Here is a 27,092-nt window from a genome sequence, read left to right as displayed (position 1 = left end):
GCTATGCCGTGTAGTTTAGCCAGCTTGTCCTCAGTATGCGGGAGAGGAACTGGAGTCCATGGCTAAATGGCTACGTGAAAGGATTTTAGAATCCCCCATCCCGAAAAGCATGAGCCCATGATGTCACAAAGGTCATAGGGGTGCACGAGCTGGCAAGTTACAGTGGCGATTTGGGGACAATCTGGACACGGTCTACACAGATGTCACCCTATGCCCCACGAAAAAGTACGCACTCGCAGTCGTTGAACCGGCCCCTGGTCAAGACCTTCTCACTTGCGCCACGCCTCGAGCCGCGTCCACGAACAACACTGAGGCTATAGCTATTGTGCTTGCTATTAAAGCTAAGAATATTCTAAGATGATTGTTCCTTATTCTCACTGGTTCCATAGTTCCATGTGGACTCTTTCTCACTGGAAGACTACCGCACAAAACCATTCGCCTATTACGACCAGACCTAACGCAGGTCTATGCTATTATCTGACACCGGGTCACGCAGGACTCGATGGCGATGAGAGAGCAGACGGCAAAGTTCATGCTTTAAGCAACCGAGCCGCCTACCACTCCGATGACAGCCTCTTTTTACTGCGAGATATCCTTGAAAACCAACGGCTTGAGCCACGAAAGCACAGTGTACCACACGCAGCTCTAACCAGGCGGAACTCTTATGACTGGCGCCGGTATACAAATACATTTACAAATCTTTCGTTCCAGCATGGCATTCACCCTGCCATGTACAGCGATCTTTGTCCGTGGTGCGGAGGCCGGCCCACTCTCGCCGCATAACTTTGGATTGTCAGAACCGACCAACCGAAATTAACTCGCCGCAAATAGGCCGCGAAATTTCCGCAAGGGAGCAGTGGGAGAATTCGCTCGCCCGTGAGAATCTGCGGGTGCAACTAGCACTCCTCGACCAGGCGCAGCGGGCCGCTAAAGCCAGTAGAGCCCTGGAATACAGGCCCCACCCACATGCTCCTCACACTTTTTAAAGACGATAGTCTTTCTTGGGGACCTTCGACGCAAAAACTTCGGTCTGTCTGTCTGTATTTTTGTCTTTTGGTCTACTCTTAACGCAACTCTAAGGCCGGAACGGCACCAAACGATACTTCGAACGGCCGAACCTATCCGCAGTGTCCACCAATATTGTTCAAAGTTTAGCGTTCATACTTGTGCGATTGTCAATTATAAACTATTATTGCAAACATCTGAGGCACCATAATACGTCATTGTCCTATATGTGTATCTTTTTACTAGAAAAGGCATACATAATTCTAGGGACCGTAGCGCTTATCACACTGCGCGGACGATGCAACGCTTGCACAAAAAGGCAAGTATTTCCAGGGCTTTGTTCAGACGACATAGTGGTGGCACCTACCCGTCGCCCCTCGTTCTACACCTTATCGCATCTGAGATGGATGCACACGCTGCGTGCTTCATTTTCCAAAATAACTACCATATGGCGCTCATGCCTCACGTGTGCAAGGTTGTGCACGGTCGGTTGGTGCAGAAGCAGCGCGCAACGAGAAATAAGTTTCTCTTCATTTCTTTGTGTTTGTGAGCACCATTATTATTTTTTTCGCTCCTAATCAATAATTAGCGTTGCAAGTACAGTAGATGTGGGACACGGGCAACGTTGTAGTGACGTTGACCACGTGAACGGGCTAGGCAGCTGTTTTGAAGAAGGTCGGGCCGCCCGGTTAGTTGTTTAAGAGCTAGAGCCGAACACGAAGGGGACCTAGTAAGATGCTACTAGCGAAATTGAACACGTATGTGTGTGGTGTAGACGGCAGCTTCAAACAGTTGTTGAGGAAGGAGAGTTAACGGAGGTGGCTGGATAGGGGGATTAGGGTTGAACGTAGGCCTGTCGGGCACTCGATCTGATGGTCTGGCGGGCGATGGCTAAGGAGGCTAGGAAAACCACGAGCGAGAGTGAGCTGGTGCAGTGCGAAGAATGCAAGCGCTGGAGCTACTTAGCTGAGACAGCATTCACGAGTTTGGCCGACGCGCAGAAGGCGAGCTTCGTGTGCAGGCTGTGCGAGGCACTGAAGGCGGCAATGCAGCGCATTGAGGCTAGCATCAAGCGGCTTCAGAGGAGCTTAGGGCGGAACGGTAGCAGAGGATAGAACTCCAAAATGAGCTCGGAGCGTCGCGTGAGCAGGAGAAGACTACCGCCAGCCTATCAGAGCAAATGAGAGGCGACCTTCGAAAAGAACGGGAAGGGCGGACCGAGCTAGAGCAGCGGGTAAAGGAACTAATGGCGCTTTGCCCCGGCCCTGAGCGGTGTGAGACGGAAGGCGTGGGTAGCGGAGAAGGCTACAGGCGGGAAAGAACAAGCGAGAAGGTAGGTCAGGGGGCCGCTGTGTCTGGCCACAGCACGGAGGCTCCAAGAACATACAGCTCGGTGACAGAGCATTCTTCAAGCAGGACAGAAACACAGGACCGACAGGAGAGAGAGAAACAGGTGAAGCAAACAGAGGCGCCATCACAAACAGAAAGCCAGCGATTGGAGCGTAGAAGGGTTCTAGTGGTGGGGGACTCTAACGTGGCCAGGGCTAGGGATGGTGTCTTCGAAACAGTGAAGGAAGATGGGAGAGACAGGGGGGAGGCACAGTCAGGGAAGAGCATGGTGGATGCACTGGCTAAAGCTCAGGAGGTTGTAGAAAACAGCATGGAGGGCGAAAATCTAGTCATTATTCATGCTGGGCTCAATAATGTGTTGAAGGGCAAGGATCAGAATCTTCAGAGAAAGATAGAGGATGGGATGCATAAGCTCCGAAAAGCGTCTGGGAGTGTGCATGTGATCATATGCACAGTCCCGGAGGTCTGGGGGCAGCCTCGTGGGATTGAAAGGAAGGTAGTGGAGGCCAATTGTGTGATCAAGGGTTTGAGCCGACAACTCGGATACAGCGTAATGGAAGTTAACCAAAACGTGTACGAGCCCGGCACTCGCCCCTTTGCACAGGATGGCATTCACTACAGTGGTGCGACGGGCAGAAGGGTCGGTAACAGAATGGGTCGCCAAGCCATAGCTTTATTAGGGGGACCCAGAGCCCTGAGGCCAACAGTGTAGCAAAAGGCGGACCTAAAGGGGCACAAATAGTCAAGCCACACGAAGTCCGTGAGAAAAGAAATTGACGTAAGCACAAGGGCCGAGCTAAGTCAGATGTAGGCTATATTAACATGCAGGGTGGCAGAAATAGGTTAAAGTGGGAAGAGATAGACGACCAGTTAAGGCAGGAGGAGCTGATGGTATATGGGGTTGTGGAGACACATCTTCGGGACTTGAAGCAACCATCCTGCAATCCAGACTACGTATGGGAATATTGCAATAGAACAGAAGGCCGCAAAAAGAGGGCTGGAATTGGTGCATATATACATAAGGGCATGGGTTGGCAAAGGGTCAAGCAGAATCGCAAGGAGCATTTATGGCTAAAAGGGAAAGTGGCAGGGCAAATGACACTCCTTGGTTTCGTGTACTTGTGAACGGGAGCAAAGGCCAGAGAGGAAAACCAGGCAATGGTAGAGTGTATATCAAATGACATTCAGGAGTTAGGAGGAGAGTGCGAGATAATTATACGAGATGTGAATGCACACATAGAAGATATAGATGGCTATACTGACTCAACAGGCAAAATGATCATGGATATCTGTGAAAGGCATGATTTGATCATTTGCAACAGTACCGAGAAGTGTGAAGGGCAAATAACATGGGAGGTAGGAAAGCTGCAGTCAACGATAGATTACGCACTAATGTCATAGGATGTATGATAAGCTCAGGGGAATGCACATTGATGAAGGTGGCTCCAGAAGTCTCGGTAGTGATCACATACGTATCAAGCTAAGTTTTGGAAGAGCAGCGAAAGTGGGAAGGAGACAAGATGAGCAACTACAGGGAAATTTTTCATTCAGAAAGGCAAAGAGACATTGCTACTAAACAAATAGAGAAAGTAATAACTTAGGATAATAAAAATGTGTGGACATACACAAATCTAATTAGACTATTTGGGCTAGAGCTTGCTAAGGCACGTGACAAGTCACTCCGGAAAAGAAGACACAAGCCCAAGAGTTCGTGGGATGAGAAAGTTAAGAGAGCCATAGCGAAGCTTCCGGAAGCCTCTAGGGAACACAGACATGCTAAGCAACGGGGTGAACCGCCAGATGATTTGGAAAGAAAATGGGAAATCTTTCTAAGCTCTAGAAGGGAAGCATGCCTCCTGATCAATGAAAAGATTAGAATAAAGTGTGCTCAGTGGCGGCCACAAGTACATAAAAAGTACAGAAATGCAGCTGCAAAATTTCAGAACCATCTAAACTCCCTAAGAAATGAAACAAATCTAGAGCCGAGATTTATAACTACAGCTCAAGGTGCTAGGCTAGAAGGGGACAAAGCCATTGAATATACAAGAACTAGGGTGACAGAAAAATTTCAGCAAAGAAGTGCCTTATGCACCACAATAGACCGGGATGGATCAAGTGGCACAATGGCTCCATTTTCACAACGAGAGTGGCAAAGGGCTGAGAAGATGGTTCCAAGTAGTACATCAACATGCCCAGATTGCATTCCAAGTATGCTGATAAAGACATTGGGTCCGAAGTCTAAACAGACTTTCAGAGAAGCAGTGAGCAGAACTATAATCGATAGTGAAGTCCCTGATGGATGGAAACTTAGCAGGATGAGCATAATTTATAAAGGAAATAAGGATAAAGATGACCTAAACAACTACCGTCCCATAACAGTGACAACAGTGGTCTACAGGCTGGCGATGCAGATTATAAAAGAAAGACTGCAGGCACGAATAGAGAATGAGGGCGTGCTGGGGGAACTGCAGAATGGCTTTCGGAAACGCAGGAGGTTGGAAGACAATCTGTTCTCACTGAATCAGTGCATCGAAATAGCAGAAAAAGAACTCAGGCCCCAGTGGCTAGCATTTTTGGATATCAAGGGAGCGTACGATAGCGTGGTTCAAGAGGACTTTTGGAATATACTAGACACACTGGGTGTGGAAGATGGAGTCACTTATCTTTTAAAGGAAATCTATAAAGGTAACAAGGTAATTATAAAGTAGGAAAAACAGGTATCCAAGCCCGCAGAGTTGAAACGGGGACTTAGGCAGGGGTGTCCACTGTCACCATTGTTATTCACGACTTACCAAGAAGGATTAGAGGCCAAATTAGAAAGAAGTGGACCTGGCTTCAACATCTCTTTAGTCAAACAAGAAAACCTCAGTGATCAGGCACTACCAGCATTGATGTACACAGATGATATAGTGCTAATGGCCGACAACAAGGAAGATTTGCAGAGATTGATGGATATCTGCGGTAATGAGGGAGATAGGTTAGAATTTAGATTCAGTAAGAAAAATCAGCAGACATGATTTTTAATGACAATGAAGGTACTAATCTCAGAATACAGGAAGACACGCTAGAGATAACAGATAAATACAAATATCTGGGCGTATGGATAAGCAATTGGACCGAGTACCTAAGGCAACACGAAATATTCGTGACGACCAAGGGTAACAGGAATGCAGCAGTGGTGAAAAATAGGGCACTGTGGAATTACAATAGATATGATGTTGTGAGAGGAATATGGAAAGGGGTTATGGTTCCTGGACTGACGTTCGGCATTGCGGTCTTTGCATGAGGTCAGAAGTTCAAGCAAGATTAGAAATTAAGCAACGTGGAATAGGTGGGCTTGCTGTAGGAGCTCACGGAAATACACCAAATCATGGAGTACATGGTGATATGGGATGGACATCATTTGAGGGCAAGGAAACTAGCAGCAAGATAAATTTTGAGAAGCGATTGAGAGAAATGGGGGAGGAGCGTTGGGCTAGGAAGGTTTTCAGCTACTTGTACATGAAGAATGTCGATACAAAATGAAGGAAGCGAATCCGGAAATTGACTGGTAAATACTTAGAAAACAGCAGGTGGCCAAACCAAAAAGAACTATTTGTTAAGAAGAAAGTGAACGAAATGGAGACTGAAATGTGGAGAATTGGCATGATTAAGAAGTCCGCACTAGAGATCGATCGAACTTTTAAGCTGGAAATTGCCAAAGAAAAGATCTATGATAACACTCGGGACAGTTCTCTACAGTTTGAGGCCAGAACGGGAGTATTGCGAACCGAGACATATCGGGCCAAACACGAAAGGGTAGACACAGTGTGCAGTGCGTGTGGAGAGGAAGAAGAAACTGCCGAACACTGGATAATGTTCTGTAATAGGCTTCACCCTATAGTTCAGGATGATGGCGCAGAGTTTTTCAAAGCACTGGGGTTTAGGGACAGGGAGGGCAAAATAGACTTTAAGCGGGTAGTCTTCACTATAAGGAGATTATCTTATTGGTGACTAAGGTCAAGGCACGAGTGAAAATTAAACCCTTCACTGCAAAGTACCCGTCCAAGTGTACTATTGAAAGGAAAAAAATAAATCTAGTGGTTAGTACACTAAGTATTACGGCTAGGTGGCGTTAGGCGCCGCCTGATCTAAAGGGTACAACCACATCCATCCATCGAACCATCTATGACGTGACTTGATGTGCTCGTTCGCCTCCGCTGCACGCTCAAGTCACTCTAACGCAGCGCCTACAGAATACTATTCGCTGCTTTTCTTGCGCTAAACTTTAAATAAATGTTCTTTCCCTTTCTCCAGGTACAAGGCTATCGTCTTTCGATGATATTGGCAGTGTTACACGCAGATACGAGGTCATTTTGTTTCTTGTTTCTTAAGAAATAAACGTCTTGACATATGTTCAGTGACCGCTGTTGCTACTGTAGCGCCCACTACTTCACTCTGCTGCAACTGGTGTCAGTCATCATGCAGTAAAGACGGGCAATGTTGTCACGGGAAACAGTGGTTTCAGAAATACCGCTTTCATGCGGGTAGTTTTAGGTGCGCTTACGTGATTAAAAACCATTAAAACGTCACTTTTTCTTGAACTAAGCACTTCCTTGAACCACAATTAAGTAGTACTACAGGTTTTGGCACCGCTTTTCTAGGAAGCAACGTCCACTCTATATTTGTTTTTAGTGTCCATCTAATGACGGAAAACATGAGAATTTCATCGTTTGACATAGGCATCTTGTGAGTACCTTTCTATAGATAGGCATAACTTGTACATTTATCAAAAAATAGATGGATAAAGAAGTAGTTATAAATAATCGTTTTTGTTCTGTGCACTTTGAATTTACAAAATCGTTTTGTGAAGACATGGCTATCGTTAGAATTTTCTTCTTGTTGACTTAAGCCAGCAGGCGGCTTATATAAGGACAATTATAAAAGCTCTACCACCTCAAAAGAGAGCGCATTGAAAAGACCTCATTACTTTACTAAGCTGACAGGAGTGAATGCATTTCCTGATTGGAGCAATTGACTGAGTCGCACACTGTCACAGAGAAGCAGCTCACCAATAAACCTAATCCATGTAACATACCAAGCTGCTACACGCTATGTGCTATACGCTATCTGAAACAACATACTGCTACCCGGTATCTGAGAAACGTTGTAGAGTGATTAAAAAAAAGGAAGTTATGCTTTCTCTCTTTTGGCATTTGGTCCCTTTTTATATTGATGGCTACACAAAAGTTTTCATAAACAATGAATAATACCCCCAAAACAGCTCTGTTGTTTCCCCAGTGCTCTTTTTGTAGTACACATTGTGTTATCTTGTAGTCATTGTCCACCAGGGGCATCATACATTGATGAGCACGTAAGCACATTTAGGACAAATGACTTGCCGGAACTAATCTGATACCAGTGGTTCTTAGGGGGCTATCAGGCTCAAAAAGGAATAAACCGGTAATGACTAATGAAGATCGAAAGCATGTGCATTGCTCTCAGCTACTATGCATGTTCTCAGTAAGGCAAAAACGTCATGAGAAGCCATTCAAGATCAAAAGCTGACGTGTCGACTACGAAAAACAATAAACAACTGAATACAAACATGAAGTTGTCGCACCTCATTGCGCGCACAACGTGTTACAAACTTCGTTTTGTAGAGACTCACGTCTCCTCAAAGCTACCGAACCATGGTAAGATAAGAATGAAAAGTGGACCCTCTGAAGAAAAACAGCATGATCAGCCTGATATCAGTCACAGTAGGATCGAATTCTCTCCGATAATCCGCCAAACATCCTTGTATTGTGCTTTGTGCTGCCTCGTTACAATTGCAAAATTGTCAATCCAATCAGTCCAACTAACCTCCTGTGTCTCCCTCGAGCATATGTTTTCTTTGGGAAACCATCAGCTCCCCTAACGACTAGCGGTTTTGCTGCTATGTGGTACGTGCCTGGCTCAAGTCTATTTGATCTAGATTTCATCTACGGCAACCTTCACCCCGGTTTGTTCTCTGACCTACCCTGCTCTCTTCTTGTCTCTTGAGGTCACGCCTATTGTTTGCCTTTTCATCGCTTGCTTGGTTGTCTTTATTTTACGCAACCCTCTTTGTAATCGTTGAGATTTTTCTCCGCAGTTACTTACTGGCAAGATGCAGCTGTTTTAAACCTTTCTCTTCAGAGCTAGTAGCATAATTCCGTGTAAAATTTGAGAATGCTTGCCGAATCAAATCCACCCCATCCATACTCATCCAGGTATTTAAATTTTACGTTTGGCTCAGCGGTTACTACCTGTGCTAAGAAAACATATTCCTCTACAACTTGCAGCATTTCTCAATCTATAAGAAAGTGCTGTTCTATGCCGATACTGTTGCACATTACTTTAGTTTTGCGCATAAAACTTTTCAGGCCTAATGTTCTGCTTCACTTATTCAGTAATCACCCACTTTGACTCATCCCTTGAGTTACTCATCAATGCGATGTCACCAGTGAATCGCAGCTTTCTAAGACACTTTTAATAACACTTAACCCAAACGCTTCCCAATATAGGTACTGGACACCTCCTCTAAACACATGGCGAATAACATTGGAGAGATCATTGTTCCTTGGCTTATGTTGTTTCTGTCATTTGTTGATGAAAAACTAAAGCGGCTGTGGATACACAGTAAATTTTTTAGAGCTTATTGGCTGTAGGTTTTAAAGCCTTACGTCTTATTTCTTATGGATCAAAATGATGCTGGCATTCGTCCAAGATTCTGGTACCTTTCCCGTCGAAAGACACTTCGGATTTCACGTGGCAAGTTCTGCTAACACAATGTATCTATTATTCCACAGGTCTAATATTACCTTGACCTCTCCTGCAGCTTGTCACTTTGCATTGCTTCTGGGTCTTTCCTTACTTCAACTGTTGATACTGGGTGTCGAATGATATCGACACCCTACCAGTATCATGATATCGCTTCTTATGATATCGTGCTCATCCTTTCAGCATCTGCACAGTTCTCCGTCGAACTCCTCCGTCACCTCAACTATCTCATCCGTATTGGTTATAACAATTTCTTCTTTGTCCCTCAACGCATACATCCAACTTTTACGTGCTCAATTCTCTTCATGTTATACTTTCTTATGTGGGCTATGTTAACCCTAAAGATTACCTTCACAAGCTCTACTGGTCTACTTGCTTTATTTTGGCGGCTTGTATTGAGGCTTTCATAATTTGTTTTCTTTTAGTGAGATTTTTCGTCGCCTGAGCCAGTTTGCCAGTGTGTTGTCTAGTGACTCTACCTCAAAGTTTGATTGCACACTCTTTCGTGATACTAATGAGATGACCGTTCAATGTGTCAATGGTAAGGCCGGTTGCCTAGTTTAGAGGTTGGAATCAATTTTGAGGATTTACTCTGAATTCTTGTACTTTCGCACTTCCTACTAGTTCAATGTTATTCGCTTGGCAAGTGCCTATTGTACAGTTAATTCCAGCTTTATTCTAGCTTAGCATTTGCTATGTTGAATGAACAGCTGCTTGCAAAGTACAGTCATAAAACATCTAAAAAATTTTTCCAACTCAATGAAAAGCTCACTTTTTGTGTCACAGTTACATAAATATGCAAAATAGTATTAAAATCTAAGCAGTAGTTTTGCCTAGGCCTTAGTAAGTTATAGTTTTATTACAAAAACGCCTGAAATTTATCTTTTCATGGCCTAGGTAAAATGTATGCTGCTGTAACATGCAAAGCTTAGAGTGAGTGTCTACTGCAATGATAGTGTCAATAAGTGTATCTATATTACCAATAATTGTTTTCATAATTTTAGTTAGATGATATCTTTGTACTGCCACGTAGTTTTGGTCATGCAGCCCTGAGTTCGTGTCGTTGTTCTTGTCCATCTATTCATGACTGCTGCGTAGCCTGCAAACCTGTGCATTTTTCTCCTATTTGTGTTTATTCTTTATTCGCATTTCTCTCTTTCCAGTTTAGTTTGCATTACTTTCTCATAATTTATTAGGTTCACTCGTTGTAGTTGTCAATAAGTAATGCATTATCATGCCAGTAAATAGTTATCTGTTTATTGGAGCTACTACTTTTTAAGCTCCTACATGAACAATTTTGGCCGTCTTAAGCACATTGTTTGAACGTAATATCAGAAAGTGTTTACATGCTTGAAAAAAACTTGTTTCGTGCTTAAGAGTCTTGCACCTTCTTCTGGTTATAAATCTCCTTCGTGTACATCTTTCACGATGCTTAAAGATATTTGGAATTGGTAAAAACGAACATGAAGTAATTTCAGGGAGGCCTTTCTCTGCAGTACTAACAGAATTTGTAAGTCTATTGAGAGAAAAAATGGTTATCGAAGGTTTCCATTTCTGCTTTTTATTAACGTATGCAAAACGCTGGCTCAACCTATTTAGAACTTACGGAATGATATACAAATTTTCTTCAAAACTGCGTATTCTTGATGAAATCATGTTTTGCTTTCCAGGAGGTCAAAAATTCTCTATTAACACCACTAATATAGTTGAATTTATGACTAGACAACTGATATATGTTAAAGTGTCATGAGAAAAAAGAAATGCGTGTGTTTTTCATAAAGTGCTCTTTTTCTTTTTTCATGTCAACTCACGCAAATAGTACAAAGTTTCGGTGTCACCGAGCAACTTTCCAAGCCAATCACGATGATTCACTGATATTTACCTGATTAATAAATTTGAGACCAGTTCAACATGTTCGCTCATAATCTACTTATACGTCACACGTAGACGTGACATCAAAGGAGAAGTCGGGGAAGGAAGTACATTGAAAACGATGAAAAATATTTAGAAAATTGGGTGCCTATTTAGGGTAATTCTCTTCAAGCCGACATGCCTTCTTCCATGCTGCGACATACGAATGGTAGCCTTATCCAAATAGCTGCCATCGGCACTCTGTTTCCGGGGACATTTCATGTTTCAAAGCTTCTTAAACACATAAAAAGACTGCAACGTACATCAGCTTGAACAGCTTAACTGGTACCTAATTCATCTCACTAAAGGAGGAATTATTCGCTTGAGCGACAAATGTTACGAATTCATTTTTATGAATCGCAGTAGCCTTCGCCTTACCAAATAAATACCCCTAGTGCACTTGTAATATTGTTAATAAATGTGCACACTCTGGACTGTTCGCTATTACGAGCGCCCTTCCTGAAGCCATGAGAAGTTCTGAGGACTTCTTTTACTCCGCCTTTTTTTTCTTTTCTTACAAGATTGGTAAAAAGCATGCACCAATGGTTCAGAAAAGTCTCAGGAAACAACCAACCCAGCATACTGCACTCGCGAAAGCGACTGCGTTTCCTCATACCGAAAATTCATATATTTACACCACACCAGGCAATAAAGACGTTGACTTGTAGCATTACTTTGTGTAATATTTCAATGTATTGTTAGCACATACAATTTGTTGTCTTGGCAGCTCAAGTGTCTCAAGTTATTTTTAACGATCGTTGCCAATTGGTGGATTGTCATGTGGTTTTCCTCGTGCACTGCTTACTGCTGCACAATATCTCCTTTTCACAAAAGACTAGTTGATGCCCTTGAATTAGCACTTGTCTCCTATATTTCCAATTGTATATTTTTCTGTTTGTGTTGCATAATATTGTGTACAAGCTGGCTGCATTTTCGGTAGAGGCAAAAATGTGGTAGGCCCGTGTGCTCATATGTGGGGGCACGTTAAAAAACCCCAGGAGGTCAAGATTTCCGTAGCCCTGCACTACGGCATCTTTCATATTCATATGTTCGTTTTGGGACGTTAAACCTACCGAATCAATCAATCAATCAATAATACTGGGTATATGCGATTGGCCATCAACAATATTATTACACTGGCACAAGCGGTTTCATTCCGCCAGCTTTTTTGTTTTATGGGACGTGTACCATTTATTATTTATTCTATGTGTTCTTAGAACACAAAGAAGTACCTAGTTACAAAAAGATGAAAGACATACACGAGTAATCAAGGCACCTCCGGCGACTGACGGGCTTCTTTGCTGAAACGAGAATAAGGCGAAAATAAGCAACAAGGAATGAAAACATACTTGCTCTCAGCTTATTGTTAGCCTGCCACTTTGAATACGACATGAGAAAGATTGCTAGGGCAAAAGCCGGCCTATCGGTTGACAAAATCACAAAAAACTGAAAACAAACCATGGAAAGTGCTGCTCAATGGCCTTCCATATTTCTGCTGATTTTAGAGAAGACATAATCTCTAAATATTTAAACGAAGTAATTTTTGTTTGCTAATATAATAATTTTCACCTCTTCCTGAACGCCAACCCATCTTGAAAAGATGGCGACATAAATACTAGAACACATTTGTACATACTTTTCGAGTATTTGGCAAGGTTTCACTGAATAAAACGTTTAAATAACAGTCACATTCCCTGGAAGTGCATCGAATAACTTCGATTTCGAAGGAATGTGGTCTTATTCTTTGTTTTCTCCAATCTATTGCTTGCCTCTGTTCTTTTCTATGTCTTCCTTTTTTCTATAAGTTTCTCGGTCTAAATGTCATTCCATCCTTGTTATTTCATTGCTAGATGTTAGAACGCTATATCATAACGGAGAGCAAATCAGAAAAAGATTACGTTGAGGAGCCGTGGCTTCTTGGTGTGCTATAAAGATCCGCCCTTCCTAATGAATTCGATTAAGACAAGGGGGCAAAATTCTGGGTATCGTACAGGTGAGTTTAACTCTTGTTCTCAAAACTAAGAATACGTAATTCTTGACATATTGTGAATCATGCCAAATTTGTACCAGTGTAACTGTCCGCATGTATCCAGTCTGGTATGCGCTCATACGAAATAGACATTATGCGGAACATTCTCTCAATCTCAGTATTAATGCAATTTTTCTCGGGATGAAACACTCATGCCACTTGGACAAGTAGTGGGGCTTAATGGCACAAGAACCAGAAAAGAGTAGATTTTGGCAATTTAGAATAAGTAACGCATGTATGCACAAAGCGCGCTATTGTATACATCATTTTCCCTGCATAATTTACAAAGTTATTGTAAGAATCGTCTAGTTATTCGATTTCAGTATACACATGTTGTCTGGCCAGGTTGAATGTACTTCCACAAAGTCTGTCTAAGAACACTGCAGTCTTCAAGTTGATGCAAATGAACCATTACAGTGAATTTTACAGTCAGATAGTACCTTACAACTTTTATACATGTGATACTGTTACAATATTTTTCACCCTCAGGGGCTACTTCTTGGTCATAAGAACCTGTTTATTTTCGTCTCATCAAGTAGGTTCGTTTCATATCGAAATGCAGCCTGTCTAGCTATGCCACACTGGTATGCTTTTACAATGTTAGGAAAAGAAAGCGACTGCCCAGTTACTTCTAACTTGCTTCAGCACTGCATCACTGCACGCCGGGCGAAATAGCCACTTTTAACTTTATAGAACCTATAAAAATGTTCGCATTGAGCTTGAATGGCAAGCTTCAGAACACACACCTTCTTGCTTTCCTCTATTCGGCTAACTAATATAGATATAATATAGTTAAAAATTCTTATGGTACATCTCTGTTCTGCTTACTGAATGAATTGACACTGAAAACTTAGGGCGGCGTCAAGGTAGCAGTAAGCTTATCATGACACCAAGAAAATTCACAGCACGTAGGCTTGGTATGAGGAATCAGCCGTTTGAGAAAACGACTGAAATCACTAGTGCATTACTCACAAGCAGGTTGTTCGAAAAGATCAATTGGTCCTAAGATAAAAAAATGAATTCATCCGATATGTTGTTTATTCTAATCTTGTAGCCAATTAGATCACCAGCTTCCAAGAAATATCGACTCTCTCATAGGTCACCTAAGATTCGAATCTGCTTGCACCAAGCACTTCTTACGAGGGTGGACCGATAAGTATTTAGCCTCACTGCCAAAGCTCGACACACTCAATGAGACATATACCGACGTTGGTTAGGCTTGTTAGATAGGCACCTGCAAGAAACTAGTCCAATGTGGCACACGGTTTTGTTTTGCCAGCTTGAGGAAGCAGGTAATTTTTGTTCGTTTGTTAAAATGAAAAAAAAGAGATGAGGTGGTAAATCAATTCTTGGTTCATAAAACTAAACTCCCCAAAAATCAGAGTAACTAAATGGTGTCTATGGTAAGTTTTCTCCTTTTATAGCGACTGTCACAATTGGTTCAACAGTTTTAAACGCGATCACACGTTGGTTCTTGATGAGCCTCGCCCAGGAACCCCGCAAAAAACTATGATGGGCGATAACGTAGCAGAAATCCACGACCTCTTACTCACAAACCGCCGACTGAATGTGCGCGAGTCAGCTCAGATAGGATCTAAAATGGCCTCATGTATATTACCCTGCATAAAATTTTCGGCATAAGAAAGCTTTCGGCACCATGCAAGCAGTGTTTTCTAACTCTGGGCAACTAGCGCGTCCGTGACATCACTTCAGAGCCTTGTTTGAAGCTCCAAAGTGATGTCAGTGTTTGAATCCGCCGGTGTTCCAGCTTTGATTTGAGACCGTCGATGAAACATAGATCTACTGAAAGATACTTGACAAAAGAACAGTCGAAACAGTAGGCTGCACCTACAGAACTTGCTCTGAAGATAGTAAAAACTTTCGCATCAGCTTAAAATGTGATTGGCACCATTTTTTGAGATCCTCTAAGTGCGATCGTTGTTGACTACATTCATATCCCGAGTAAGGCGTGCCGGAGTTCAAGCAGGACTTTACTATGGCCGAGAATCGACAGGCTGTCTTCTTCCTAAATGGCAAATCCCTCCAGGCCTTCATGAAGTACATAATAAGATGCCAAAAAATTTTTATGAAGACTATATCAACTTTTTCATGGAAAAGATTAAAAACCGGGTGTGGTGCGATTGAGAGATCCCTGCACAGTGGAAGACGGCCTACACGGTAATAAAGCCGAAGAAGTTCGGCTTTTTCTCTAGTTCTCTCTTTTTCGCCTTGTGCGCAAAATAGTGAAAACAAAAAATTTGGTTGAATGATCGATTGATTTATTAATAATTGATAATCCCGAAACCTGGTAAAGCACCGAGAATAGATACTTTAAGACCAATTTCCTTAACCTATTCTGTCGGTAAGGTCACAGAGTATGCCCTGCTGAACTGCCTCAAGGTGCACCTCGAGACTAATGACAAGTACACCTACAGTGTGATTGGTTTCTCAGCTGGACTCACCACACAGGGCGCCATCAAGCTAATAAAGCATCAGATCATCGACCCGAACACGGGACATACCAGAGCCATCTTTCGATTAGAACTGCAGAAGATTTTCGACATTTCGCACAAATTCATTTTTCAGTTGATTGCCAGCCTAGGGCTAGGAAAGAGTCGATGACTTTGTGGGATCCCTGGTTAGCCAGAGAACAACCAAGCTGCAGATAGAAAGATACTTCTCGCAAGAGCTTACCCTCGGTTTACGCGCCATGCCTTACAGCTTAGTTATTTCACCGACATTATTTAACATCGTGGTCAGCGGCCTCTATACGGAGCTCTCGAAGGTCCAAAGAATCAATCATACCGTCTAAGCCGATTATATATTCATCTGGTGCACCGGCGGGAGCCGTGACCAAGTTGGGAAAGCCATACAGCGAACAATCGCTTAGACCAAACGTTTCCTCCGTCCTAACGGACTCACGTGCTCCCTATCAAATGCGAAACTCCTGCTCTACAAGAAAAGAGCCTAAGGCGGCGGGCTCAATGACCAGATACCTGCGTCTCAAAGTGAAATATGGTTTTTAATGATGGCGGGTCCCCAGAGCCCTAAAGGTACACGTTCGAATATTGAGGATGTATATCGAGTCTAACGGCGCTAACGGAGCCACACTCAGACAGAAGAATACCAAGACCGCAAGAGATTTTGGCATCATCCGGAGGATCATCAACATACACTGGCGAATCAAGGAAGACAATATCACCTGTACTAAACAAGCGTTTGTGCTCTGCCACCTTTCGTACTCGGCAGCCATGCATATATGCCATGTTGCTCAGAAGAGTAAGTTCTATTTTCTTATAAGAAAGGTCTTTAAGCTCGAGCTCAGCTTGCCTGTAAGCACTCGCACTGAAAACCTGTTCAAGCTTTGTGTTCAAAATACAATCAAAGAGATAATCGAGGTGCAAGAGCGCTAAAAGCTGCTCCGGCTTTCCGGAACGAAACTGGGCCGCAACGTATTCGCCGGTTTGGGCCTCAATTCTATTGACCAGTGTTCAAATTCCATGCGGATTCTCAGAGATATCAGGTCTCAACGGCAGATCACACCCATTTACCGCAATCTGCACCCTGCACACAACGTCGGATGACGTAGAGCCAGGGGTAGAGCTCTTCTCGAGCACGTCCATAGCAAACCCACTGATGCAAACTGTTGGAAAAGAAAAGGAATAAACGTGTGCAGACTAGTACTGCAAGAAAGAAGAAGAAGTAGTTGAAAACGAGAAACGGCGTTCGGTCTGCTTTCTTCGCCGATCAGTAGTTTTCCTTTACATTGTGGTGCCGAAACCCCTCGTGCGGACACGTCTCCTTCAACGCACGACTCGAGGGGACCTTCTACTCAACCGCGCCATTTTGCGAGCGGCGAGGACTGCAACGAATCGTTCCTGATCGGCGTAGACCGGACTAGACTCCAACACCGGATCCGATGGATTGCCTCAAGACCAAGCGCTCCGCTCGAGGAGCCCAGAACACCAAGCTGCTGCAAGAAGCAAGGTCACTGCTAAGTGACCCTACCGCGGACAAGCCCAAACTCACAGGTATTTATGACCGTTTGTCAGCGAGCAACAACGAGCTCTGGAAGATCAATGATGTGCTCGAGGAGCACGTAGCGGACGAGGAGCTCGAAGCTAAGTATATCGCGGCAGCAGAGTATAACGACGAAGCTATAAGCATGCTCGCTGAGATTCTCTGCAAGATAGACGGTTTGCGGCATGGAGACAGTACAGCAGCGGCTGCTCCTCAGAACGCAAACACATCACCATCTGACGTGCCGACCGCAATCGGCCCAAGGCTGCCAAACCTTGGCATGCAAACATTTAGAGGTGATATACATGAATGGCCGGCTTTCTGGGAGCAGTTTGAGCAAGCTGTCTACCTGAACAACGCTTTGTCAACAACGACAAAGTTCTAGCTACGTCATTATCTTGCGGTTAAAGCGGCAGCTGCGATATGTGGTTTTCCGACTTGCGAAGCCTGTTATGCAGACGCCATCGAGTTATTGAAGGAACGCTTCGGAGATCGAAAACGCATCGAGCAACACCACCTATCAGCGCTTCGCAATCTACCTCACATCAAGTCGGGAAGCGACGTCCGCGGCCTTAGGCGACTTTACGATGCTGTGCAGCTGAATATCCGTTTTCTAACGGCACTAAGTGTTCCTACACTTAGCTTTTCCGCTATACTGATTGACATTTTACAGAAAGCCCTACCGTACGACATCATTTTGGCCTACACACGTGCAAAGCGCAGTCAGGCACTAAGAGAAAACGGGTCTGCTGCCAATGTGTTTGAGCCAAGCGTGGCAGCTGCTACATCTGATGCGGAGTTAAAGTAGCTGCTCACCTATACACGTATAGAGCTAGAAAGTCGGGAGCAGTGCAAGCCCTTCAATGACTGACTGCTGGATGACCGCGCACAGAGGACTCGACGCGGCAGCACCAGCACGGCTTCCGTTCTACACAGCACATCGAACATCTGGGGTGAGTGTTTTTTCTGCAAGTCGAAGAAACATAGCACCCGCGCTTGTGACGCGAACCTTGCCATCGATTCGAAGAAAGGAATGCTTGCGAAAGACAACCACTGCTATTGATGCAAGTCCCGAGGACATCAGGCACGTTCTTGCCGCGTCAAACTCACCTGCTCGAGTTGCCACGGGAGGCACGCATCAACTATGTGCGACCCGCACTATAGATTATGCATCGAACCAAACAGCGACACCTTCTCGTCCAGTTGACTCCACCGGCAGCACAGTAGGAATTGTGTCGTCACAATCATTTATGCTGTGTGAGAAGGATTCACTGAGCGGGGACACAACAAATCACAGTGAAGTATATCACATTGAAGTAACGTGAAGTAACGTGAAGTGAATCACAGTGAAGTAACGTTTCGCGCCTTCGTTATCAGAAACGGCGTTCGGTCTGGTTTCTTCACCGATCGGTAGTTTTCCTTTACACAAACTTTGTGGATATTACGAGATATGTCCTACAAAAAGCATTTGCTGTTTCCTTATTTGACTCGAATTCCCGGCTTACTTGCTCCGCAACGGTACGCAACATCGAAGCCCATTATAGCCGAACAAGGTGGAATTGCGCTGGCTATGCTAAATAGTCGCAGAGAGTCAATATAAAGTGACTGCGAGGCAGCTATAGAGGCCTACGAAACCAGGATGGTAGCCCATTAGTCCTTCCGCATTCTCGGAAGCGTCAAGAGTACCACGCCCCATTTTTTCATTTGGCTTTCCGCTCCCCTCGGGTCAGTTGAGGGCTCTACCTGTAACTCTAACGAGGGCGCACACGATGGCGCACAAAGACTCGCTGATCGCGCCACCTTCGCAGTCCCTCTGCCTCGCGGGGAACGCTCGCTCACATTTAAAGCAATAACATAAGGTTTACATCTCTGAAGATGGGTACTCCCCTTCCCACACACGGTCTTCCGCAGGGCGCAGACAGTTACCGTTAGACTATTTCAAGCCAGCGCGTAACCTAACCCTGCATGTTAAAGTAGGTATAGTTAAACTTTTTCTCAGGGAGAGTCACGCACAATTTGCACTAGTCCGCCTAAACGCTTCATGTTGTAAGCCAAGCTTGCACAACTACCATGCTAAAACTTCATGAAGAACATCTTGGAGCCTCAATTTCAGCGTAGTTTATCTTGGAATAAAACACTTACCCCACTAAGACCAAAAATGGGGCTTAATCGCCGAGTATAATAAAAAAACAAAAAAATGCAATGTGAAATCATTGACCTGTATGAAAAGAGACAAGATTGTGCATATCTTCAATACAGCCATAATTACAACTCTACAGCAAAAATTGCAGGGTGGCGTATATTTACCGAATACTTGTTTTCTGGAAAGGTTGCATGAACTTCCACAAAGCGTTTGAGAACAGATAAGCTTCGAAGTGTAACTAGAGCCGTTGAAAATTAGTATCCTCAGACTGCATTGCTGCGCTCCAATTGAAGTATTCCAAAACTGGTGTTAGGCTCACTGACTGGCGCAGCGTTTTAGTTTTTGAATTGCGCAACGCATGCTGTCTATGTAGCTTTGCGTACGTTATTTTACCTTTGCCGTTCAATTTCAGTAAATGAATAGATGCATGTAATATCAAAATACAGATGGTCTATGCCACACTCTGGTATGTTTTTGAGATGTTGAGAAATGCAATCAACTGCTCAATTGCTTAAAGACTAGATTACTGACTGCATGGTAAATTGATTTTTTTAACTCTACTAAAACATCAACGTGTTCGCATTAGGCCACAAAGACAACTTTCAGAAATAACACCACCTGGTTTTTCTTCACACATCAAACAATTATAAATGTAACCATGAATAGAAAGTTTTATGATACCTCTCTGTTAGGCTTACCTAAAGAACTGATGGTGAAATGTTCTTTCATACTAGCTTATTATGAAGTCTACAAAACTAACAGCACGTAGCCTGGGTGTCAGGAAGCAGCCGCTTAGGCATAGGGACTTCAATTTTTCTGCATTACTGAGCACTTAATTGGGGAAAAATGATTAACTTGTTCTCAGAGAAAGCATGTGACTATGTGCTTGGGACCACACAAAAGGCTATAATGACCAATAGCGTGGCAAACATTCACGACCTCGCACTGGGAGCCCGCCATTTGAATGTGGGCTAGTGAGCTGACACAGAATCATAAAAGACCGCGTCGATCAAATCTTGCAGATATTTCGCGCATGAGAAAGCTGGGAACGCGATACGAGCCGCGTTTGCTCTCTTCAGACAAAAAGTGCGTCCTCGAGAGCACTTTAAAGCAGTGTTTAATTTTTTTTAAGCGTAATTCGAAGGCGTTCCAGCGTTGTTTTGTGACTGTTGACAAAAATGGACGGACTGGTACACACCATAGAAAAATGATAGTCAAAACGTTCGGGTGCACTCGGGGAACCGGCTCCGAAGAAGGTGGAAACTGTAGCATCGGGCACAAAGGTGATGGCCACCGTTTTAATACATTCTATAGGTGTGAACTTTGTCGACGACCTTCAGAAAGACAAAAGGGTGACAGGGTCCTTTTAATCCAAATTACTGGGCGGATTTAGCGACGTATTGCGAAAACCGTTCACACTTTGTGAAAAAGAGGTGCTTTTCTACCATTACAACGTGCTAGCTCACAGCTGAACCGTTGCCACGCCCAAACTGAACAAACTGGGCCCTGAAATAAAAAAGTGGTGCTTAAACCAGCGTTTTTTTCTGTTTTCGCCCGGAGATACTTTTGCAAGCAGGAAAACAAGAAGAGCGCTTTTCTTGGTTATCAAATTAAAAATATCACTCACCGCATTAAAATTTTAGTTGAATGTAGACGTGGTCACCTCTGGCTCGCCGCCACAGAAGCCTACTATGCAGTTCAGCCGAAAATACATTTTTCTAGCCAGATCAAGAAGTTGGAATATCGGAAGGGAAAGTGTATAGAGGTAAAAGGGAACTATGTTAATAAATAAATGAATGTCAATCCAAAGGCCAATGGCTTTATTTTTTTTTGAAGGCTGAGTACTTATCGGAACGCCCTCGTACTTTGGATTCAGCTTGCAACATAGTTGCATGTCTGCGCAGCCAAAACTAAGAGGGTGCAGATTAAGGGGTGCAGAAGTGCTGTGCCCATGGCCATGTAAAATAAACAAACCAAGAGGTTTAGCAATGTTTTTGTATGATGACACACAGATTTCGCATCAGTACTGACTTATCGCGGTAGGCTGACAGTGTGCTATGAGACTAGGCGCTTCTCCAAACTAGAACATTTAGACTCACTGATGCAGGGCTATAGGTCCTCACTATGCCATCAGTAAAAATTAACCTTGCCGCAAGGAGGGGCCAGAGTTAGCGAGAATATCGGAGTAATATGGAAACACGGAAAGATTGACCATAGGTCATAGAAGACCTTTAACCATGATTCGTTTTTAGTGTCTACGGTCATGTAGGGTAGTGTTTTTTCTTGTGGAGTAACCTATATTTTACTGAATAAATCTTTTCTTGAAAGGTTGCCTGCAATTCAACACAACGTGTCTCAGAAGAGGACAGGCTTGAAGTGTTGCAGTAGCCTTTCCAAGGTATTATTTAATACAGCCCTTCTGGCTGTATTAAAGACGATAGTGTTTCTTGGGGACCTTCGACGCAAAAAAATTTTGTGTGTCTTTCTGTCTGTCTGTCTGAACGTTTGTCTGTTTGTCTGTTCTTACTGGCATCGGGTACTTAAAACGGCGACCCCATTCGCAGCGACCACCAATGTTGCTCAAGGTCGAGCGTTCATGCTTGTGCAATTGTCAATAAAAGGAATTATTGGGCATGTCTGTGGCACCATAACAACACGCATATATTCTGCATATGCATCTCTTACTATCAAACGCGTCAATAAGTAATTTGAAGGACAGTAGCGCTTATCACGCTGCGCTTACCCTGCAACGCTTGCACGGAACGGGGAGGGTTTTCAACGCTTTGCTAAGACGAGATGGTGGTGGCACCTACCCGTCTCTTCGCGTTCTACACCTTATCACCTCTGAGACGGGCGCGCACGGTCACGCGCTTTGTTTTCCAAAAGAAACTACTAGATGGCGTTCAAGTCTCACGTGTGACGTGACTTGATGCGCTCGTTCGCCTCCACTGCACGCTCGAGGCACTCTAACGCAGCGTTTCTGGAGTACCATTCACCGATTTTCTTGCGAAGAACATCAAATAAATGTTTTCTTCCCTCTCTGCACACACAAGACTATCGTCTTTTTACGACATTTGCAGATGACATGCTGATACGGGGCCATTTTTTTAACTTCGTGATTTCAGACTTGCATTGCTTTCACAATAGGTCTTAAACGGCAGGTACTACATCTTTGTGACGAGAACACAATTTAGTTTGGCTGATTGCATAGGTGCATGTGATATCAGGATAAAGAAGCTTTCTATCACACTCTGGTAGGTTTTCCTGACGTGGAGAAGTGCAGCTGACTGATCAATTGCTACCAACGTACTCATAAACTAGACTACTGCACGCATGATAAATAATTCTTCCTTAACTTAAAAGAAATTATGAAGACGCTCGCATAAAGCTGGGAAGATAATTTTCAGAAAACAGACCACCTGGCTTTCCTCTAATGACCAAACTAGTAGAGATGTATAACCATGTTTAGAAAACTCTATGGTACACATGCGTTGTGCTTACCTAACGAACTGCCAGAGAAATGTTGGGGTTGCGTCGCAGTAACAATTAGCTTATCATGACGTCAACTATATTCGAAGCACGTAGTCTTCGTGTGCTAAAGCAGCGACCTATACACAGTGACTTGAATTGTACCTGCATTACTGAGCACTGAGTTGGATAAAAAATATGGCCTTGTTCTAAGAGAAAGCATGCGACTATTCGCTTTATTTGTCAATGCAAATACGTTTCTAATACCTAATATAGAACTTTAAAAGCTACGGAGGAATATAGTACTTTTTGGGGTACATCAACAAAGAAATTTCGGGCTGTTTGTATTTCTCTTTGTTTCCCAAATGCTTCAGCCACACGGCGAAAGTTTAGGCAGTTGCTTAACACCTAGCCATCTTCATCTGTAGACATTGTCATCCTTAACTGGAAACTTGCAGACATTGTCGGTTGAAAAGCAAACATTGGGCATATCAGAAGTGCGACAACATAAGCATATTGTGTGGGGATTGTTTATTAGAAAATTATTGGTTCGTATTTTGGAAAATAAACGCTACACTTCCTTATGCTGCGCTGAACCTTTTGACGCATGATGAATAAGGGCTACCCCCTACCAACGGCTGTTTGTTCCACATAATCTTGTTTTTCTCTACATATTTGCCAGATGGTGTCTACGTTGGCAGCAGCACCTTTCGATAAAACAATATTGTCTTTCACTATTGTTTGCAGTCTTTCACTATCGTTTGCAAATTCATCCCGCTTTAGCTATTCAAAATCGACTCCTGCTTCTCTGGCAGCGCAGCATTGAAGATGCTGTACTGCTTAGCCTAATATTTATAGACAGTATCGCGGCCATTCAACTGGGCTATGTTTTCGATGAAGTGAGCCCGTATGCTTGAAGCTGTGTGCCTCTTAAATATTCCCACGTGTTAAAAACTTTGATAGGACTCTAGTATGCCATTTGTGAAAATCATTTCACTATTTTAGACGTACATCTGCCTAAAATAGTCGCTCGAACTGTACCTCAAGGAGCGTCTGTTCCGGTGGTTACGCCTTTGTATTTGGATATTTGCTACACCTTGCAACAATCCGTGGGGCAATGCCTTTTTGGAATTTCCACTGAGCATGGCAGTGGGAAATATGATTTAAGCTAGTGACGTGGTCATGATGGTGAGGACCACGGCATTCAACATATGCAGAATGAAATTGTTCATTTCGCTCAACAAGCAGCCGCAAACCAATGTCAGACAGAAGCAACACACCTTGTATGCAATAAGGCTGCGCTTATTCTGGCAGACCTGTTTTACATTTTGAGCTAGTCTGATGCTTTTTCGTAGTTGTTACCAGGCATGAACGTATACCATGACTGTATTGATGCCATAGCCCCTGCCGTTTGAAGTAGTATTCAATATATAATAACCGTATCCCCATCACGTTTCCTCACAATTGATGCAGTCAAATACGAACCATGCAACGAAAACGAGAGCCACTAGTTCATTTCGTGAGGGTTGATGTTTGGTATCATGTGCCAGCCTAGCTGCATTCGCCTGCATTGAGCCCATCGACCACACTGCCGCTCGCAAACTGGTGGAAGACCACTGTAGGAGACTTTCACGGGTTTTAAACACAGTTTATATGCACAGAACGTTCGTGCCGTAAACTGGACACGACTGGTGCGAAGGTTGAATTGGCTGAACGCTTTCTTCATGACAACGCTAACCACATTCTACCGTCTGGCGTACCCAACGTGAACACTTAGCAGTCAGTTATTACTTCAAGTACGCAAGTGCTTTGTGACTTAGTAGAGCAGTTTTCACAACAGCCGGTGGTTTCTGCATAGCTTGCAGTTCCAGTCCGTTTGATGTCATAAAGTTTCCCGACAGACTTCGAGAACCAAATTGGAGACAATGTTGCACTCTTGTAATGGCAGGACATAGTCAGGAGGTGCACCCACTCATACAACGACCGCCTTGTTGACTACTATTTGGCGAAAGTGCACATTATTTCACGTTGCCTTGTCCAACTGGCAGAGCCTCATCGATTTGAATATGCCCTACAAAGTGTGTGCAGTGCTGCCACATTTGCCAAGAAGTCAAGCCACAACGCCAGTTTACAGTTTTTTCCACTTGAGCTTCTTCATTACTTCATTCCAAAGCTGTCAAAAAGAGCCGCCCGCATCTTGTTTCGTAAGACTGGAGACAACCAACAACTACTAGTGAAACGTGCGAAGACCTCGCCTTTGTCGAGTACAGATTATATCCGGTACCAAAAAGCGACAATATTGAAGGCAAAACGAAATGGACAACTGCATACAGCACACAAGTTCTGACCAATAAACATTGCATACTATTTTAGACCACTTGAAACTCCTTCCCACGCGTCAGTGGTCTAGGCAACGAGTGACGGACGATACTACAAAACGATCCCACTAATTCGCCAACTCATCATCATTCGCTGGGCGGATAGGCCATAATATTTTGTAAAGTCAACGGTCCTGTTTTTTAGTGTTGTTTCAATCTTCTTGCCTAAAGTAGTTTTAGGTTATTTTCCAGGTGGCAGGAGTCACGCACAATAAGTATAAGTGTGAAAAACCACTTTAGTAATGTGATCCCGGTTTGCATCAGTAATATACAATATAGGGAATATTGTAATACCCTAAATAATTACAAAATTTTCTTGGAGTGAAACACTTACCACACTAGGACCAGGCATTGGGCTTAATGGTGTTGTAGACTGAAAAGAGTATACCATGGTATTGAAGAGTTAGCAACGGCTGTAAGCACAAAAGCATTGTTGTATGCATAATTTTGACAACGCTATTTACATAGTTACAGTACTGATTGTATAGTGACCCATATTTTACCGAAGACAATTTTTCGGCAAGTTGTATGTACCTAGCTCTGCAATTCATGACTGAGAACAGCATAGTCTTCCAGTTTAAGGAATAGAAGCAATACAGTAGCTTTTTAAATTTAGTTAGCGACACTCAAGTGACTTTGCTGCACTGTAAGTAGAATGTTCTAATAAGGAAAAAGAACTATTGTTTAAATGGTGAGGTTTAACGTCCGAAAACCACGCTATGATTAATATATATGCCGCAGTTGAGGTCTCCGGAAGTTTTGACCACCTGGCGTTCTTTAACCTGCACCCAAATCTGAACACACGGGCCTACAACATTTCCACCTCCATCCGAAACGCAGCCGCCGCAGCGCCGATTTGATCCCGCGACCTGCGGGTAGGCAGCCGAGTACCTTAGCCACTAGATCACCGCCGCGGGGCTGCGGGAAAGAATGCATGAGTGGAGCTAGTCTTTAGTTTATAGGTTTATGAAACATATGCTGCCTCACTAGATTTATGCATGCAAATATATCTGGGTGAATTCACACATGTGCTGCGTCAATTTTTGTGAACTGCTGTTACTAATTCTTCATTTTAAGAACTTACTTTGGTTTGGCTAATGAAATAGGTGCACGTTATATCAAATTAGAGTTCGTTTAGCACAGACTCAGGTATGTTGTATAATACTTTAAGAAACATTCGACTACTCACTTACATCTACTGTATGTGGGATTCCCACTTTATATGAGACCTGCCAATCTTTTGGCGTCGGACGCTGCGTGGTTTTTTCGGCCACTTAGGCAGTGAATCGAGTGCATTTCTGGTTGAGTTTTGTTGTTTTTCCTCCCTTCGAGGCCAAGTGCGAACGCGCCTCAAGATAAACCCTGAAATCAGTTCAGGGTACTGGGTGTCCCCGCCTTTCAAAACAGCACATTGATGACGAGGCTCCGCTGCAATCAGTTCAGGGTATTGGGTGTCCCCGCCTTTCAAAACAGCACATTGATGACGAGGCTCCGCATACTTTTCATTCTATACTAGCACACTTGAATTTTATTCCACATTTTATGTTTACTAAGTAGAATGAGATGCGATGCAGCATCAAAAGCTACATAATTTTCCTGAAGAAAATAACAAAATCAGTTTGACCTCCTTCGTAAAGTCTATTGAATCTACATCTCAATTACCACTAGATCTGACATCGGTAACACTCAGATATTCGCGATCTTGTAATGCCATGGGACGTCTGTTTGATTCATTCCACTCAGACCTTGCGCAACACTTTAGTGCTACACAGCAGACCTTATATTTTGGGTTGGCGAAAACACTTGCCGCAGATCCGCAAGGGACTGCGCTCTCCAGACGTTGGTGTCTGGAAGGTTGAAAGCAGAATAGCACAATATTCAAGAAATTGACAAAGACAGGCAGATATTCTCAGCTGAATGTTTATTTCAAGAAATTCTATCAGAGCAAATGAAGGTATACGCCGCTTCCTTTGCGCTTATAAACAGATAACAAGTCCAGTCGGAG

The 27,092-nt window shown here is 43.5% G+C and overlaps 1 protein-coding gene and 1 long non-coding RNA gene across 2 annotated transcripts in view; one reads left to right on the top strand and one right to left on the bottom strand.

Moving 5' to 3' along the window:
- The window catches only part of LOC142765416 (uncharacterized), a 38,597-nt gene extending 13,133 nt beyond the window's left edge, over positions 1 to 25,464 (bottom strand). The window contains exons 1-2 of the long non-coding RNA XR_012884241.1: positions 25,422 to 25,464; positions 12,309 to 12,350 (exon numbers count right to left, since the gene is read on the bottom strand). This is a non-coding gene — a long non-coding RNA (uncharacterized LOC142765416). The remainder of the gene's footprint in view (positions 1 to 12,308; positions 12,351 to 25,421) is intronic.
- On the top strand, positions 1,454 to 3,067 carry LOC142765136 (uncharacterized). The gene is made up of 2 exons (XM_075865707.1): positions 1,454 to 1,494; positions 2,371 to 3,067. The coding sequence occupies exons 1-2, from the start codon at positions 1,454 to 1,456 to the stop codon at positions 3,065 to 3,067; spliced, it is 738 nt and encodes a 245-aa protein (XP_075721822.1).
- Positions 25,465 to 27,092: the final 1,628 nt, after the last annotated feature.

The sequence above is a fragment of the Rhipicephalus microplus genome, chromosome 6, assembly GCF_043290135.1.
Source record: "Rhipicephalus microplus isolate Deutch F79 chromosome 6, USDA_Rmic, whole genome shotgun sequence".
Classification (NCBI taxonomy): Eukaryota; Metazoa; Arthropoda; class Arachnida; order Ixodida; family Ixodidae; genus Rhipicephalus; species Rhipicephalus microplus.
Note: the sequence above shows the minus strand (reverse complement) of the source record. Positions and strands in the feature narration are given on the sequence as shown.